The sequence below is a fragment of the Staurois parvus genome, unplaced genomic scaffold (genome assembly GCF_062004578.1).
Source record: "Staurois parvus isolate SC_StPar_1 unplaced genomic scaffold, SC_StPar_1.0 ptg000390l, whole genome shotgun sequence".
Taxonomy (NCBI): Eukaryota; Metazoa; Chordata; class Amphibia; order Anura; family Ranidae; genus Staurois; species Staurois parvus.
Genome location: NW_028318186.1, coordinates 8,096,990 through 8,115,052, shown reverse-complemented (window position 1 = coordinate 8,115,052; position 18,063 = coordinate 8,096,990). Strand labels below are relative to the sequence as shown.

Genomic DNA, 18,063 nt, shown 5'->3' with positions numbered 1-18,063 from the left:
ATTATGAAAAAATATTTTTTTTTTACTCAGGTAGGCATATTATCTATATCAGTGATTGTTTCCTTGTGATCTGGCTGACCTTTTCTTCTTATCAGCTATCCTTATTGTTAGTGTATTTTATGTGTGGCCCAATACAATTTCTCTTCTTCCAGTGTGGCCCAGGAAAGTCAAAATGTTGGAAACCCCTGGCTTAAAGGGTTAGTCCAGGCAAATTTTAGTTATGGGTGGAGCATGGTTGGTTGAATCTGCACCTGGATTTTTTTTTGTCTTGGATTCTCTAATGGTGAGATCTCCCTGATCTATTTCAAGGAGTTTTTTCAGGTAGTCTAAACATGGGAAGTCACTTGTAGTTATCTCACCCAGTTGTTGCAGAGAGAATCATTTATATGGAAGTCCACACAAATATAGTAGGCCCATTAGTAGGGTAACAGTAACAGACTTATAACTGGGCATCACCATGTGTTGTAGAAATATGTTTTTTATTGCTCATTACTACAACACAAAGGTGTGAATCCACCTTTAGGGCTCGTTCACACTTGATTGTTTTTCCAACTCTTGCCAAATTCCCCTATAGCGTTTGACAAGCGATGGTCCGGCGTTTGCGGAGCGTTTTTAACGCTCCGCAAATGGCGCATGCGCGGTTTAGCGGCGGTTGCTAGGCATTTGCCAAGCGTTAAAAACGCCCCACAAACGCCTATAATGAAGTTTGAATGGTGTTAATGCTCCGCAAACGCCCCGCAACCGTGTCGCAACCGCACCGCAAATTCCGGCCCGGCGTTTGCAGAGCGGCACCATAGACTTGAATAGGAGGCTTCAACTCCTCCTGACTCGACCAGAGGCGTCCGTTTTGCCGCGACGCTAGCGCTCCCATTTGAACTGCACCATGTGCTGCAATGTGCAGAATTTTCTCAGGCATTTGGGAAACGGTAAAAACGCTTCCCAAATGCCTGTCTGCCGCTTGCTAACAAGGCTAGAGTGAACGTAGCCTTAATGTTCGAGTCCATGCATGAAAACTACTTAAGGCAGGATGGCATTGCCTGCTAGTTTATCTAATAACATGTTATGGGCATTTTCTTTTTACTGTTCACTGTGACAGTCCTGAGCTTAAAAGGCAAGTAATATATTTTTACTTTTTGATGACGAGTCATCAAAAGGTCTACGTTGAAGTAACCTCCAAATTGCTAAATCAGCAGCATTTACTGAAAGTAAGCATAGATGGATATCTTTTCTATGTTACTATCTTGTCCTCAGAACGCACTGTTATGCAAATATTGATTTGCACCCATGGTTGTTAGTTTGGCTATGCATCACTGTTCATCACCCCACCACAGTTATGGGCTAATTGTGAGGCATAGGGGAAGATGGTTAGCAGTTGCATAAAACCGCTCCCAGGATTCCCACTGCAAGTTGTGTGACCCTACATGTTGGCACAGGTTCACTTTAAGTTGGCAAGGATCACTGAATTAGTGAACGCATGAGTACACTATGAATCAGAACAGACAGTTAGTGTGTGTCTGTGATTTAACAGAAGATGTGTCTTTATTTCACTCTTGGCACTTGAGTTCAGATACTTAACAGTATTAGTTGACTAGTACATCAATCTTCACAGTCTTTGCTTTTTTTTAAATGGGATTTAAAAATCCCCTTAATGACACACCCCAGCTAAATAATAAGAAAATGTGTCTGGTTGTATCTAAAAATTCTTGCTTTAATACAACAAAAAAAGTATGGCATCTCTAACATATTTTTGCTGCGTGTACATGCCATGTGCAGGCACGGCTAAAACTCCAGAAATACCTGCAGTGTGTAATACCTTTATGAACACATGCCCAAATTTTCCTCCCTTTCAAACCCCCCTTACTTTAGCTTCAGCCTTGTAGACATCACTTCCCTTGATATTGATAGCACCCTTGAACCCCATACCCCAGCTGATATTTTAATTATAGGTGTAGTCAAAGACTGGACAAATCCCAGGAACCAGGTAGCCAGTGCTTCTTAAAGCTTACAGCTGGCCGTATATTTTGAGGCTTTTTCTAGTTGTTGTCAATAGAGCTGACTCCTAAAAAAAAAGAAAAAAAAAAATCCTGCTAGCTCCTGGATTAGCCTTCTGAATTCAATATTTATTTGTCCACCTCTGATGTAGTCTAGTGGGCTGAGTATCTTGCTGGCTTCTTATATTTATTTATTTCAGATACTTATATAGCGCTGTCAATTTACGCAGCGCTTTACAAATATATATATTGTACATTCACATCAGTCCCTAACCCTCAAAGGGACGTACAATCTAAGGTCCCTAACTCACATTCTTACATATACTATGGACAATTTAAAAAGGATCCAATTAACCTACCTGCATGTCTTTGGAGTGTGGGAGGAAACCGGAGTACCCGGAGGAAACCCACGCAGGCACAGGGAGAACATGCAAACTCCAGGCAGGTGGTGCCGTGGTTGGGATTCGAACCAACGACCCTAGTACTGCCAGGCAGAAGTGCTAACCACTAAGCCACTGTACCGCCCATATATATCTTGGGTACTCTAGCAATGAGATCTCCCTTCCCTGATTCATGACTGTTCCTGTCCACCTGGCAGTTTGCAAGTTCCTACCCTTGTTGTTTTAGCCTGCTACATTCTCTATATTATAATATATTTAAAAAATCCAACAGGGACAGCAGGGGCCTTCATAAAATGCATACCTACTGTGCAGACACAGGAATTCGGCACAGATATTTCATGAACAGAGTTTCTTAAAGTAAAATATGCGTTTTGATAGGACATACACTTGAAAACAAAGCCAAGGATAATTTCTAATAACCAGCTTTTTGTATAACAAATGGATCAATGTAAATAACTCAGATGATTTCTAGTGAAACCGTGAAAATATGCAAACCTTTGCTGATAGGTCACCACAGTCTGCTTTGTCATTTTTGCAGTTCAGTACTGTTTGTGGCCAACATAATGGTTGTTCTGTAAACTCTCAATTACAGCAGTATGTCACTTGTGGTTTCAGACATGTCCATTTTGATTGACCTAATAGGATAGCCATAGAAAATACTTAGCTGCCTCAGATCAAAACTGGACAGGCAGGAAAGCTGCGTACAGGAGGAGGGATCAACATACATGGATGTCTTGACGTTGTTTATACTGCAGGAAATGATTGCTTACAGAAATAAAGCAATGGCACTACATATGTTGTAGGTCAACAAGTCACTTTCCAATAGTAATATATTGGGCTCACAGACCACAGAGCCAGAGGAGCACATCCACTGGAGGGGCTATGGTATTACTGGGTCACACTGTGATCCCCAAAAGACCTTGCAAGATATCTGGCTGCCAGACTGTTCCAGGAAGAGGGAACATGGCAGAAGAAACCCCCTGTAAGTTAAAACCTACTATTTTCCTATTTGTCAGGTACCTCTCTCTAGCTCTGCACTTACTCTCTCCCCAACCAGCAATGCTCTGTCCCTGTCCTACCCTCTACACTGTGGGCACACTAAATTACACAGAATCTCTCATTTAAGGATTTTTGTATCAAGATGGACACCCAAATCTCATCAGATTTTGCCATCTAATAAGATATGCAGTCCTCCCCAAGATGGCCACCTGGAGCCTGTAGCAGGGGACAAATTAGTCCTTGTAGGACTCCTGCCAGACTAAAGAAATGTCAGAGTGCCACCTTTAGTTCAGCAGATATACTGTAGCCCAACATCTGCGTACAAGATATCAGAAGATCCAGAGATACAATCAGCTGACATGCAGATCTTAGCTTTTACAAGAAAAGTTGAGTTTGGTTCCCTCACTTCCACTTCCCAACCTTTCTATTGGTCCTGTCTTGTGCTGAACAATGATGACTAACTGGAATACAGTTCAAGTTTGCATATAAATTAAAGGTAATGTATATTTCTTTTTTTACATATTTTTTAAATAAATAAAACAGAATTTAGCTTGATGTAAAAAAAAAAAAAACCATTATCACTATTCAGTAGAGTATATTATTGTTTCATAAAATCACTGAATCGGGATGGCATATTAATTTTTTCACATATATACTTGAATTCATATAGTTGTCATAGGTGTACTTTAGGACCCCCTTCAAATGTGCATTCCATTAGTCAGGTGGACTGCAGTGTAACCCTTTCGGTGGCCAAATGTCCATTTGTTTTCATCCATTTACGTCTTGGTCCATTCTGGTTCATCAAACCAAGTGCTGCGTCCAGGTCTGCTTTTGCAAACCTGACTGGATGTGGGCAGATATAGATGGACTCATATCCATGGCATCCGTTTTAGGTCTAGGATCCTTTGTTGAGATGAAATGGAAGGGGTGCCCATGTGAAATGGCTGCATGTAAGATTTGCATTTACTGTATATTGTGGATGTGTACCCTTCTAATATGCTTTCTTATTGTATTGTAGTGTCATTGCCAGCTCTGTGCTATCTGTTAGATTTAATTAGCATTCTGAAATGTAGTTGAGGTTCTATTATTCTGCTGCTAGCACCTCTCATTAAATGTCAGCACACTATTACAAAGTTAACGGGCCTTTACTGGGTGTAATTACATGAGCTGTTCCTACGTGAAAAACTCCTAGTGACCTCTGTACAGCAGGAGCGCTCACATATGGAGGTGATTAAATGGTGCTCATTCCCCAGCTCACACTTTACGATGACTATTACATGGTGGAAAGATGGGCAGAAAGAAGATGTTGGCGCTAGGGCTTTGTTCTAAGAAATCTGATGCGTTTCCTTCTGTTCTATGAAGTCTCTTACTGTATTAAAGTAAAGCCAGAACTTATTTTTTTTAGTTTTGGACAGAGAAGGGAAAGGTTAATTTCCTATTTCTCTTCACTTACCGTTTTCACTTCTTGAGACTTAGCAGAAAGTGAGAGGAAATGTATTAAGAGTGGGCAAAATCTGCTCTCAGACAGTTATGTAGAAATGGGTAGTAGATTAATCCTTTTTTTTCTGTTTGAGTGATAGTTGTAAAATCTTGGATTTTTCCATAACTTTCTGTCCTGGTGAAAATGGACCAGTTGTACTCTGGACGCTCACTGTTGAATATGATAATGCAACAGCAGAGTTGGCAGTGCCCAGGATTCTAGGGCAGCGGATCAGAAAGGTACATTCAGTACATGTATATGGGCCTCTTACCCCACTGTCACCTGTGCAGTATTATGCCCTCCATCTGTCCCGAGTGTCCCAGAATTTCAACAAAATTCTAGTGTCCTACAGATCCAGGCTGTGTCCTGGAGCCAAATCTTGAAGATATTGGCTCTAGGTCTACGCACTAACTGTCTGACGGAAAGATCTAATGCCTGCCTATAGGTGAAACGTTCTACTCATTCTAACCTGCTTGTTGAACAAAAAAAACTGACCGAGACAATGCAAATTCACCCAGCAGTGTACTGCTCCCTCAGCAGCTATAAACATACACTCAGCTACTGGAAACTAATCTATGAATTGTGAATGTAGTTCAGATATTACTGCAGCTCATAGTCCATAAATAGAATCAGGAATACACTCAATCTGGTAGTAGTCACATTTTCCTTTGTTTGGCTTTACATCCCATAGGTGACTTTTAGACTCAGTTCACACTGCCGCGACTTGGGATCCTACTTGTGTGACCCCAATTGCGTGACGTGTGAAATCCCATAATAGTCAATGACAGCTGTCTTAATTAGCACAATCGAAGTCACTCCGACTTTAGAAAAGGTGTCTGTACTACTTCTAGGCAACTTCTATCCGATTAGTGCCCATAGACTTTAATGGAAGTGGCCTCCAAGTCGGATCCTCATCTTTATTGATGCGATTTGGGCACGACAATACAGGAAAATTACCGAGGCAAAGTCACATGGGATGAAAGTCATGCATCAAAGTCATATTCAACTCACCAAGTGGTCGCCTTGCAAAGTCGCTCCATAATCTGGTCGCAGTAGTGTGAACCAAGCCCTATACTGACCTAGGTGGATGTGTCCTCTGCTGGCTCTAAGTGTGAGAACTCAGCGATCACATGACAGCTGATCGCTGAGTTCTCACAGCCGCTCTGAACAGAGAGCGATAACTGTCAGTCACCACTGTCCGCTCGCCACCCCCCCTCACCGTTGGAGCCTGTGGAGGGGGAGGGAGCAGCTCGCTGAGAGGCTGAGCCTGGTACCACTCCAGACTCTGGGGTGGATCACGACTTTATAGTCGGGATCTCTCCCCATCCTGGACCGTCTGAGTGACCTCAGCCGACAGCGGGCTTCAGTCAGCTGACAATGGGTCACAGGAGTGCAGAACGAACTGTGATCTTCCTGAGCACAGTGCTGGCTTATTTTATGGATTATACTGTATGTATCCTGTGCCTTGCAGAGCAACTGAGCCACTTTTCTCTCAGATACTGGATTTTATACACAGAACTTTTTTTTTCATTGGAAATGCAGTTCCGGCACCTTCAGCACTGAATGTATGGAATGGCAAGGGGTGCTGGGGTGTGCCGGAGAATCTATTGTTGCTGGCTGTGGGGGGGTCTATTTGTCACTGAAGGGGATCTGTGTTTGTGTGTCCGTCTATTGTTGCTGGTGGGGGTCAGGTGTTGCTGGAAGGGATCTACTGTTGAATGAGTGGACTGCTGGAAAGTCTATTGATACTGGCTGCGGGGGGGTCTGTTTTTGATGGCTGCTGGGGATCTATTTTTATGCTTTTCTTGTTATCATTAACAAATTCCATACAAATTATTTGCACCACAAAATATTTGGATCTGTATTCTCTAAAAGGAGCGGTACTAGGGTTTGAGTAGGGGGCAAAAACAAGAAGTGACTCAGGAGGTTGCAGTTCCTACACCTATTTTTTTTAAAAATCCTGTATATACAATATTATTATTATTATACAGTATTTATAAAGCGCCAATAGTTCGCTCAGCGCTGTACATTACAAAGGGGGACAGAACATGTGACAGAACAATACCAATACAATGCAAAACATGAGGGGATCGAGGGCCCTGCTCTTTCGAGCTTACAATTTAGGAGGGAGGGGATGGTGGCACAGGAGGAGATAGCTGTGGGGGATGGAGTGGTGGGAAGAGTGGAGGAGGTCGGCAAGTTAGCAGGGGGTGGGGTATAATATGTGTGTGTGTGTGTGTATATATATATATATATATATATATATATATAAAATATTTTTTTCTTTTTTAGTATGAACTACTCTATATAAAACTGAAAAAAAACCAAAAACAGGTTTTTGCTTTAGATATTCTTTAAACTGTAGCCATAATTTAAAGTGTACCTGTGTCAAAAGGAAAAATGAACTTGTACTGGCATGAAAAGTGACAGCTGCCAAGAGTCTGAAGGAACCATAAAGGTGCTAAAAGTATAAAAGTAATTTGTCTCCACCCATGTCACTGGACAGCTTGGTTTGCATAGTCAAAACTCTGCACCAAAGCTATGAGTCTGCAACCTAATGGCCTGGTGGAAGTGATGCTGTTTTGCTGTCCAGAATACGGCTTTGTATAAAGCACAGGGGAAGACTACTGCTCATTTGCTACAAGTAGCAGCTGCTTCTGAAAATCCCTTTTTCTTCCCCTTTTTTCCTAGTGGAAAAGAAAACTACCTCATATGCCCTGAATCTAATCAGAATAAAAGTTGATTCTACTCCTGCCAAGCAAATAGGATGATCATTTTTCACATTCTTACATTTTCCAGGGCAGTTTCAAGTTAGATTATATTTCTGTTGCTTATAAGTTCCTGCAAGCTCCCTCAGGCCCTGCCCTGCTTGTAGCAGTAAGGGCCCAAGTGAATTTTACGGGGGAAATCTCGCTAAGGTTTCACGCCGAACATTTTGTGTTGTCTGCAGCAGATACAGTTAATGTTTTGTGCGCTCCTGATTAGTGTGGAAAAAATTAATGCAGTCCTGTATTATGATTTATGGGCCGAAGTCATCGGCTGGTGTCATTTTGCCAACTCTGAAATTGTATATTTTTTTCCAAGACCTTCCCCCCTCCTTTTTTTTTTGATTCAGATATTAGACCCAGCTACTGTTTTTGTTGATTTCCTCAGACCTGTGAATAGGCCTAATTCAAATCTTAGCAGCGTGAGATCTGAAAATTATTAATGCTTCAATTCAGACAGTGATATTGAGTGAAGTATTGCCCAAGTGCTCGAGATGGGGAAAGGCTAGAATTTCATGAAATGGTTTTCAGGTGCACTTGGAACGCTTGTCAACCCGCGTAACATGCACGTTTAATATTCCCATTTATACAGCTTCTGCTTTCTACTTTTAGGACTTTTTTAAGGTGTGCATGTGATCATTAAAAATGTTCTTATTATTCTGTGTAAAAACCTCATTCCTGTTTAATTATATATGTACGCTATATGGAGGTAGCCATTATTGCTAATTACACTATATGGCCAAAATTATGTGGACTGCCCTTCAAATTATTGAGATCAGGTGTTTCCAGTGAAAGGTATAGGTAATGCTACAGCTTACAAAGACTTTTTACACAATTGTACTCTTTCAAAATATGTACCTGAGACCACAAATACTCTCTTGGCTGAGTGGGCAAAACCCCCACCAGACACACTCCAAAATCTTGTTGAAACCTTTCCAAGAAAGAGTGATGGCTGTTAGGGCCACAAAGGGGTGGATAGCTCTGTAATAATTCCAATGTCTTGGAATTGACGCTCCAACAAGCTCACATATAGTTGTGCTCAAAAGTTTGCATACCCTGGCAGAAAACGGGAAATGTTGGCATTGATATTGAAAATATGACTGATCATGCCAAATCCTGCCTTTTATTTAAGGATAGTGATCATATGAATCCATTTATTATCACATAGTTGTTTGGCTCCTTTTTAAATCAGAATGATAACAGAAATCACCTAAATTGCCCTGATCAAAAAGTTACATACCCTGGAATGTTTGGCCTTGACACACAGGGAGACACACACAGGTTAAATGACAAAGGTTAATTTCCCACATCTGTGGCTTTCTTAAATTGGAATTCATTTCTGTGTAAATAGTCAATGAGTTTGTTAGCTCTCACATGGATGCATTGAGCAGGCAAGATACTGCGCCATGGGGAGCAGAAAAGAACTGTCAAAAGACCTGTGTAACCAGGTAATGAAACATTTTATAAAGATGGAAAAGGATGTGAAAAGATATCCAAAGCCTTGAATATAGTACTGTGGAAAATTCAGGAATCTCTTGATACCAAGTCAAGGTCAGGTAGACCAAGAAAGATTGCAGCCACAACTGCCAGAAGAATTGTTTGGGATACAAAGCAAATCCCACTAAAAAGACAGTGTGGTTGTTTCAAGGAGGACAATATAACAATTCTGAACAAAATTGAGGTTTGTGGTCGAGTTGCTAGAAAGAAGTGTTTACTGCACCAATGCCACAAAAATCCCAGTTACAACATGCCTGACAACACCTTGACACGCCTCACAGCTTCTAGCACACTAATCTGGAGTGACAGGACCAAAATAGAGCTTTATTGTCAAAACCATAAGTGCTATATTTTGGAGAGGGGTCAACACCATGCCCACTGTGAAGTATGGTGGTGGCTCACTAATGTTTTGGGGGAGTGTAAGTTCTAAAGGCATGGAGAATCTTGTGAAAATTGATGGAAAGATGAATGCAGCATGTTATCAGAAAATACTGACAGACAATTTGCATTCTTCTGCACAAAAGCTGTACATGGGATGCTCTTGCCAGCACGAAAATGACCCTAAGCACAAGGCCAAGTAACCCTCCAGTGGTTACAGCAGAAAAAGGTGAAGGTTCTGGTGTAGCCATCACAGTTTCCTGACCTTAATATCATTGTGCTACTCTGGGGAGATCTTGAACATGCGGTTCATGCAAGATGAGCAAAGACTTTGCATGATCTGGAGAAGAATGGGCAGCTGTACCTCCTCCAAGATTTCAGGGCCTCATAGACAACTATTACAAAAGAGTGCACGCTGTCATTGATGCTAAAGAGGGCAATACACAGTATTAAGAACTAATGGTATGCAGACTTTTGAACAGAGGGCATTTTATTTGTTTACTTGTTGCCATGTTTTGTTTTAAGATTATGCTATTCTGTTATGATCTACAGTTGAATATGAATCCCATAAAAAGTAAAAGAAATGTGTTTTGCCTGCTCACTCATGGTTTCTTTAACCGCTTCCCTGCCGCCGTATAGCAGATACACTGTGATTTTCATTTACGGGTAGCGGGCTTGTGTCATGGATGTCAGTCACCGGGTCCCAGCTGGTGATTACCCACCGGCGCTCGGTGACAATCACCGACAGGGAGGAAGACTGTTTTGTTTGCAAAAAGTCTTCTGCCCTGTCAGCTTGAGCACACAGCCATCACGATCAGTGTGCTTACAGTGAAGCACACCCCCCCCCCACCTCCTAGTAAAACACTCCCTACACACAGTTAACCCTTTGATCGCCCTCACATTAACCCCTTCCTGCCCAGAGTCATTAGTACAGTATCAGTGCTGTTTTTTTTTTTTAGCACTGATCACTGTATTGGTGTCACTGGGGATGTAAGTGACACCAAGTTAGTTCCCCCCTAGTGTCAGAATGCCCACCGCAGTCCCGCTAAAAGTCGCTGATCACCGCCATTACTAGTAGGAAAAACAAAAAATCCCAGTATCTATACCGCCATTTGTAAAAGCTATAACTTTCACGTAAACCAATTAGTTTACACGTAATGGGATTTTGTTTTAGCAAATTGTAGCAGAATACATTTTGACCTAAATTTATGACGAAATTTTATTTTTTTAATTTTTTTACTGGACATGTTTAATAGCAAAAAGTCAAAAATATGTTTTTTTTCAAAATTGTCAGACTTTTTTTGCTTATAGCGCAAAAAAAAACCACACAGGCGATCAAATACCACCAAAAGAAAGCTCAATTTGTGGGAAAAGGACGTAAATTTCATCTGGGTGCGGCATTGCATGCCCGCGCAATTGTAAGTTAAAGTAATGCAGCGCCGTAACGCAAAAAATGGCCTGGTCAGGAAGGGGGGTAAATCCTCTGGAAGACAAGTGGTTAAATGGCACATACTGCCCATTACCATTTCTCCAAGGGTATGCAAACGTTTGAGCAATATCGTAAGTGTAATAGTCATGTGTCAACAGGCCTTTGACTATATAGATGTGCTTTACAGTGGTTGCACTTTGGATAAGGAATAACTAAAAACCTGTTGTTTTTTTTTTTTGTTAACTATTTGTGTACTGTTGGTGACATTACCTTTACTCTCTGTCCTGTAAAAATAACAGGACGTGAGTGAAAGTCTCTCTAATGTGGTAAATCTCCTCTTAGACAATTGTCACCAGAACAAGTGTCCTCATTGAAGGATCTCCCCACTATTACTTTTCTAGGGATTTTCCTTCCATTTCAGTGCAGGGACAGTGGTCACCAGAAAGCACAGTGGGAGTGAATCTCACTAACGAGGTCATACAGTGTACAGTAATTAGAACCTGAGATGGACTGGAGAAGGATGTCTACTTTTACCTAGGAATGTGGATACTGCTACACATCTACGGTGCATGATGATAAAGTACCTGAAAAGGCAACACTGTGCAAAGTCCTTGGTTTTCAATTAGGCCCCTTTCAGTGAGGACGGACCCGTCAGCTGATCCGTCTGCTCAGTGGGGGATCTCTCTGTTGATCCCTGCTGAGCAGGCAGATGACAGGTCCGTGTCTGCTTCACTGCTGCAGAGCGGACACAGACACAACCTGCTGACTTCTATGGGGCAGTTGGATGGAAACAGACCGCTTGTCCGTTTCCACCCGACTGTCATCTGATGTGATCCCCATCCGTCTGGTTTTGGCACATAGGATCGGATGCCATTGCCGCAGGTTAATAGAGGTCTATGGTTGGTCCGGTGGTTCCGCCTGAAAAACTGACAGGCGGACCTGATCGGACCGTCAGTGTGAAAGGGGCCTTATAGAAAGCTGTCTTGAAATTTTTCCACACCATGTTAGCTTTGTGATGTCATGTATTGTAATATCTGTTATGCTTTTGCACTGTATTGCAATTATTCTGTCCTTGCATCCTTTTTAAAAAAAATAAAGAATTGGAAGAAAAGAAAAATTGAAAGGTAATCTAAACCCTTACCTATCCATCAAAATCTAAAACAAATGGCTTTAGATACACTTTAACACAGTTCTACCAGTTCTGCTTGACTTTAACCAGTGGTCTCCAAACTGAGACTCGGGGGCCGGATGCTGCCTTTTGCCTGCTTTTATGTGGCCCTTGGGGAAATATTTCATTTTCTGACACCAACACCCACTGACAGCAACAAAGGGGAACAATTCCTCTGAATTACACTAATGATGGGTCATAGTTCCTTCCAATGACACCAACGATGGGACACAATTCCTCCCAGTCACACCACCGATGGGGCAGAATTCCTCTCACTGACACCATAGGTGCTGCATTGTTTACTCCCACTGATGCCAGCACATTTTCTACTTAGTGGCCGCAGTTCGGCCCCCCTAAAGTCTGAAGAACAGTAAACTGGCCCTTTGTTTTAAAAGTTTGGAGACCCCTGACTTAAACAATGAACTTTATTTCCTAGATTGTAAGCTGGAAAGAGCAGGGCCCTCAATCCCCTCATGTTTTGCATTGTATTGGTATTGTTCTGTCACATGTTCTGTCCCCCTTTGTAATGTACAGCGCTGAGCGAACTATTGGCGCTTTATAAATACTGTATAATAATAATAATGTGACTGAGATTATATTTCAGCAATTACTGATCAGACAGCTTTTTTATATAATTTTGGCAGCACAGATACTGTAGCTCAATGTGCATTCAGAAGATTGATGGTGCTCATCATTTTGTCCTTAATTACTATATTACTAGATAGACAACAGAAAGTTCTATGGATATAACACTTTATAAACCTAATTCCAGCTATTTTTTTGTTGGGAAGAATTAAAAATCTGTGTCCCTTCACGAAGTGTTTTCATTCACTTCCTGTTCCCATGATGCTTATTCAAGAAATGTGGGCTGGAGTTGATGCTGGGACTAGAAAGTATAGACAATAACAAAAACATTGTCCTTGTTTGCAGAAATTGGGAACAAATCTTCCCAATAGGGACACAGACAGCAATAAAACCCTGACTGAGGTTTTAGGCTATATTCACACCGGCAATTTAGACTGGTGCAAATTGTAGCAGCAGGAATCTTCTGATTCCTGTTGTGGTTGTGAGTGGTTTGGTGTACCTTTCATTGTATAGAGCAAATCTGGAAGCCTCACCTAGCCATTTACAGCTGCAGCCAAATCAGAAAGTTCCTGCCGCAAACATTTGCACTGGCTTAAATCGCCAGTGTAAATGTAGCCTTAAAGTTATATTAAAGGCATCTTAAAAAGAAAAACAAAACACATCATGCTTGCCTGCTCTGTGCAGTGGTTTTGCACAGAGCAGCCCCAATCCTCCTCTTCTCAGGTCCCTCGCCATCGTCAATGCTAGATCCTCCCTCCTGCCAAGTGCTCCCAGAGCAAGCCGCTTTCTATGGTGGCACACAAGCGGACTCACTCCTGAGCTGTTGATCCTATCCTCTCTCACCTCATTGGCTTACTGGCTGTGATTGACAGAAGGAGCCAAATCTCAGCCAATGGGAGGGAAAGCCCCCGGAGAGCCGAGGCTCATGTGCACATTGCTGGATAATGACAGGGCTCAAATAAGTATTGGGGGGGCTACTGCACACAGAAGGTTGTTTACCTTTCTGCATAGAATGCATGAAGGTAAAAAACCTTGAGCCTTTAAAACCACTTTAAGCCTTCCTTGCTCTTTGCTGTGTTCAAAATAAAATGAAAAGTATTAGATTGAGTAGGGCTTTTGTCTGGTTATTGTGAGTGTTGGGGCGCTCTGTCAAATTCTCATCATTCTGACCAGTAAGTTCAGATGTAGACTATTTGAAACCCGTATTAGTATGTTTTCTCTTGTAAAATATAGTTATTTGCTTTAATACTTATTGCCTTTAGAATCCATAAAAAGTGATAAAGAGATGTAGATTTTCTTTTGTGTGCATATCATTTTTTTTTGTATATTTATTGTCTAAAATACAGGATCACTTTCAGTGTTTTTTTTTTTTAATGTATTTTATTCTTCTGTTTTAGTTGCAGCAAGCTGCTGAAGTGTCTCAGATGAGAGGAGCACGGGTGGTGTCCCCTGAAGATCTCCTCTTCCTAATGCGAAAAGATAAGGTATTTTTTGAGAAACAAATTTCTGATAAAATGCATCAATTTGTTTTGCTGTTTGTTTGTTGTGTCCGCAGTCCACAGCGTATCAAGTGTAATTGTGGGACATCCATGTAATTGAAAAGATCTTTGGACAGGCATGGTGCTCGCTGCTTTTTATGAGGACTTGTACTAGGCAGGAAGGTATCTGCTTCAAGTGTGATGAGTATATAAACTTTGGCTGCTACTCTGTGGCTCAAGGTTTGTTGTTGTATCGAGTACCATTTAAGCACCACACGTTTGATTCCTTACCTCCTTTCAGTGAGAGTGAGAATTTGTCTCATCACACAAAAATTTTACAGATTTGAAAATCTATGTGATAAGACGCCCTTCTAGTGCTGTTAGCACATACGCTCACCCTCTAAGGGTAAACCCACCCTCCACTCCGAGTCAACCAGGGCTCAAGGATTGGAGGTTACAACAAGCCTTTTATAGCGTCCTTCAGTCATTGAAAAAGTTAGTCGATCTCTTCATCTCTATTTTAGTGGGGTAATTAAATAAAATATTCAGCAAACCGTTTCAATATGCTTAACGACTGTTGTGCTGAATGTGATGCATTGATATAATTATTTTTAAGTGCATTTTTAAAAATGTTTTCACTTGCACAAAAAACATTGGTGTGGTGTAATTATCTATGACGTTCAGCTTTGCAGTGATTCATTTTCAATTACCCTCCCAGTGATAGTAATCACTTGCAAAAAAGCGAGAGGAAATCACCAGATTTACAGTAATGGCCAAAAATATTGGCATCCCTGCATTTCTGTCAGATAATGCACCACTTTGCCCAGAAATTTGTTGCAATTACAAATGTTTACGCATTTTCCAATCTGACACATTCCATGCAAAATTCCAAAAATGGACTGGACAAAGTTATTGGCACCCTCAATTTAACCACTTGCCCTCCAGAGGATTTACTGCCCTTCCTGACCAGGCCATTTTTTGCAATACGGCACTGTGTAACTTTTAACTGACAATTGCATGGTCATGCAACGCTGCACCCAAATTAAATGTATGTCCTGTTTTTTCCCACAAATGGAGATTTCTTTTGGTGGTATTTGATCGCCTCTGCATTTTTTATTTTTTGCGCTATAAACTATAAAAGGCAGACAATTTTGAAAATAAAATTATTTTTGAGTTTTTGCTATAAAATATATCCAGTAAAAAAATAAAAAAAAATCAAATCTCATCATAAATTTAGGCCAAAATGTATTCTGCTACATGTCTGCTAAGAAAAAAATTCCAGTATGTGCAAATTAATTGGTTTACGAGAATGCTATTGCATCTACAAATGGCGGTATATATACTGGAATTATTTATTTATTTTTTAATACTCGTAATGGTGGCCATGCAGAGCAATACAAACAGCATGCTGGTGCTGGAAATCTCCAGCCGGGACCTGGTGATCGACAGCTGTAACCGCCAATGTCGGCGTGGGTAGGGTGGCGCGTTCGATTTTGAGCATCTAGCGGCCCTGTATCAGTAGTTCTGCTATAGGGCAATTGGGAAACGGTTAATATTTGGTAGCTCACCCCTTGGACAAATTAACTGAAATCAGTTGCTTCTTGTAACCAACTGAGAGTTTTTTACACCTCTCCACTCTTTTTTCGCCAACTGCTACAGATCTCTCAAATTGGAAGGGTTATTTTTCCCAACTTAAGTTTTGATATCTCTGTACAGGTGCTCTATGGGATTGAGATCTGAACTCTTTGCTGGTCAGTACTCTCCAGTGCTTTGTCTTAAACCATTTCTGGGGGTTTCTTGATGTGTGCTTTGGGTCATTGTCCTGTTGTAAGAGTCAATGACCTCTGACGGAGACCCAACTTTCTGACACTAGGCCCTACATTGAACCCCAGAATTCTTTGGTAGTCTTCAAATTTCATAATGCCATAATGGTAAAGACATCCAGTGCCTGAAGCAGCAAAACATCAGTGAACCTCCACCATGTTTGACTGTAGAGACTGTATTCTTTTCTTTAAAGGCTTTATTGCTTTTTCTGTAGGATGATGGGCTTTACCAAAAAGCTGTGATTTTGTTTGGTCTGTCCAATCTCGCTTTTTTATATTTCTGTGTCAGCAGTAGGGTCCTTCTGGGTTTCCTACCATAGCGTCCCTTTTCATTCAGATGGCGACGTATAGTGTGAGCTGACATAGTTGTACCCTGTGACGGAAGGTCAGCTTGAATTTATCTGGAAGTTTATCAATGTTCTTTAGCCACCATTTGAACAATCCTTTGTTACAATCTTTGATCAGTTTTTCTCTTTTGTCCACATCCAGGGAGATTAGCTACAGTTCCATGGGCTGTAAAATTCTTGACAATGTTGCACACAGTGGACACAGGAACATTAAGATCTCTGGCGGTGTACTTGTAACCTTGAGATTTTCCATGCTTTTCCACAATTTTTGTTCTCAAATCCTTAGACAATTCTTAGCTGTTATTTCTCTTCATGCTCCATGTGGAATACATGGACACCCAACAGAAAGGCCTGTGTGATTTCTATATTGTCAGCACCTGTTAATTGATACGAGGGAGTTTAATTAAATTACAGGAGCATCACAAACTTAGAATGCAATTATTTTCTACAATTTTGAAAAGGTGCCAATACTTTTGTCCAGTCCATTTTTGGAGTTTTGCGTGGAATGTGTTAGATTTGGCTTTTTTTTCTCCACTTTTTTTTGTCATATCAATACAAACAAAATAAATAAAAATGAAAATGCCTAAACATTTGTAATTGCAACAATTTTCTGGTCAAGGTGGTGCATTATCTGACGGAAATGCAGGGGTGCCAATATTTTTGGCCATGACTGTAGGCACCTCTTCAGGTGACAGCTGTCAAAGTGAGATTTTCCCCTTCATTTTGGGGAGATTTGGTATCGCTCCCTGTTGTGTCACTAGGACAGGAAGTCGGTGAAATATCCAAACATTCTGCAGTTCCAGATTAAATTACTCACTTTTACCAGGATTAAACAGGAAATCCAGTAAAAAAAAAACATGTAAAGTCTGACAGTATACTAGGAGTTAAATGCAAGGTGGTGTATGCCATCCACTGCATCTCACTATTTTGTTTAAAATTTACTGATTCACTGAGCACCAACAGTATAGCTGTCCCTATATTCTGGCACTCTAAGAGGAGAGATACGGCTCCTCTACAATGCAACAACCACTGCCTGCTCCTCCTCTTCCCTTTCCATTCACAGAAAGACTTGGATTTTGTGAATGGGTTCACTGAAGGCAAACTGTTTTGTGACTGATCAAGAGGCGAGGAGCGGCAGGCAGTAAATAATGCTTTGGATTCTGTCTGCGTAGGACACCCATAGCTGGAGTGTTGTCTTTTCTATATTATCAAAAAAAAAAAGAAAGCTCCAGGAGGTGGCATACACTATATTGCACTTGACTCCTTGTGTGCCAGCAGATTTTGAAAACATATATTTTTATTCCTGCAGTTCTTTTTTTAATCATGATTTATGGTAAGTTTTGGCAATTCTCAAGAATACTTAAAGTGGAAGAAAAGCCTAACTCCAATTATTCTCAAAAACATTCCCTCCTACCTATCCCGCACACTCTGTATAAAAACGATCTGCGTATTTAGATATTTTTAATCTACTGCAGTCCAGTCACTTGACTCAGCAGTTCTGGCCCTCCTGTGTCAGTAATCGGCGGGTACAGTTGGGCTATGGGAGCCTGTGGGTGACAGCATGATGGCTCTTGGAATTCAGTCATTGTCGAGCCCTAACTTTACATAGGGAACCAGAGCTGCAGAATCATGTGACCAACCCAGATTAAAAAGTAATTTTACAGATTTTTTTTGTACAGGGTATGTAGGATAGGTAAAAAATGGAGGAAGGGAACGTTTTTA

The 18,063-nt window shown here is 41.1% G+C and overlaps 1 protein-coding gene across 3 annotated transcripts in view; it reads left to right on the top strand.

Moving 5' to 3' along the window:
• Nucleotides 1–18,063, top strand: part of SUPT3H (SPT3 homolog, SAGA and STAGA complex component) — a 692,202-nt gene that overhangs the window by 447,194 nt on the left and 226,945 nt on the right. For all 3 annotated transcript variants that reach the window (XM_089686064.1, XM_089686066.1, XM_089686065.1), the window contains one exon: nt 14,091–14,177. In XM_089686064.1, coding sequence (XP_089542190.1) covers nt 14,091–14,177 — 87 coding nt within the window. The remainder of the gene's footprint in view (nt 1–14,090; nt 14,178–18,063) is intronic.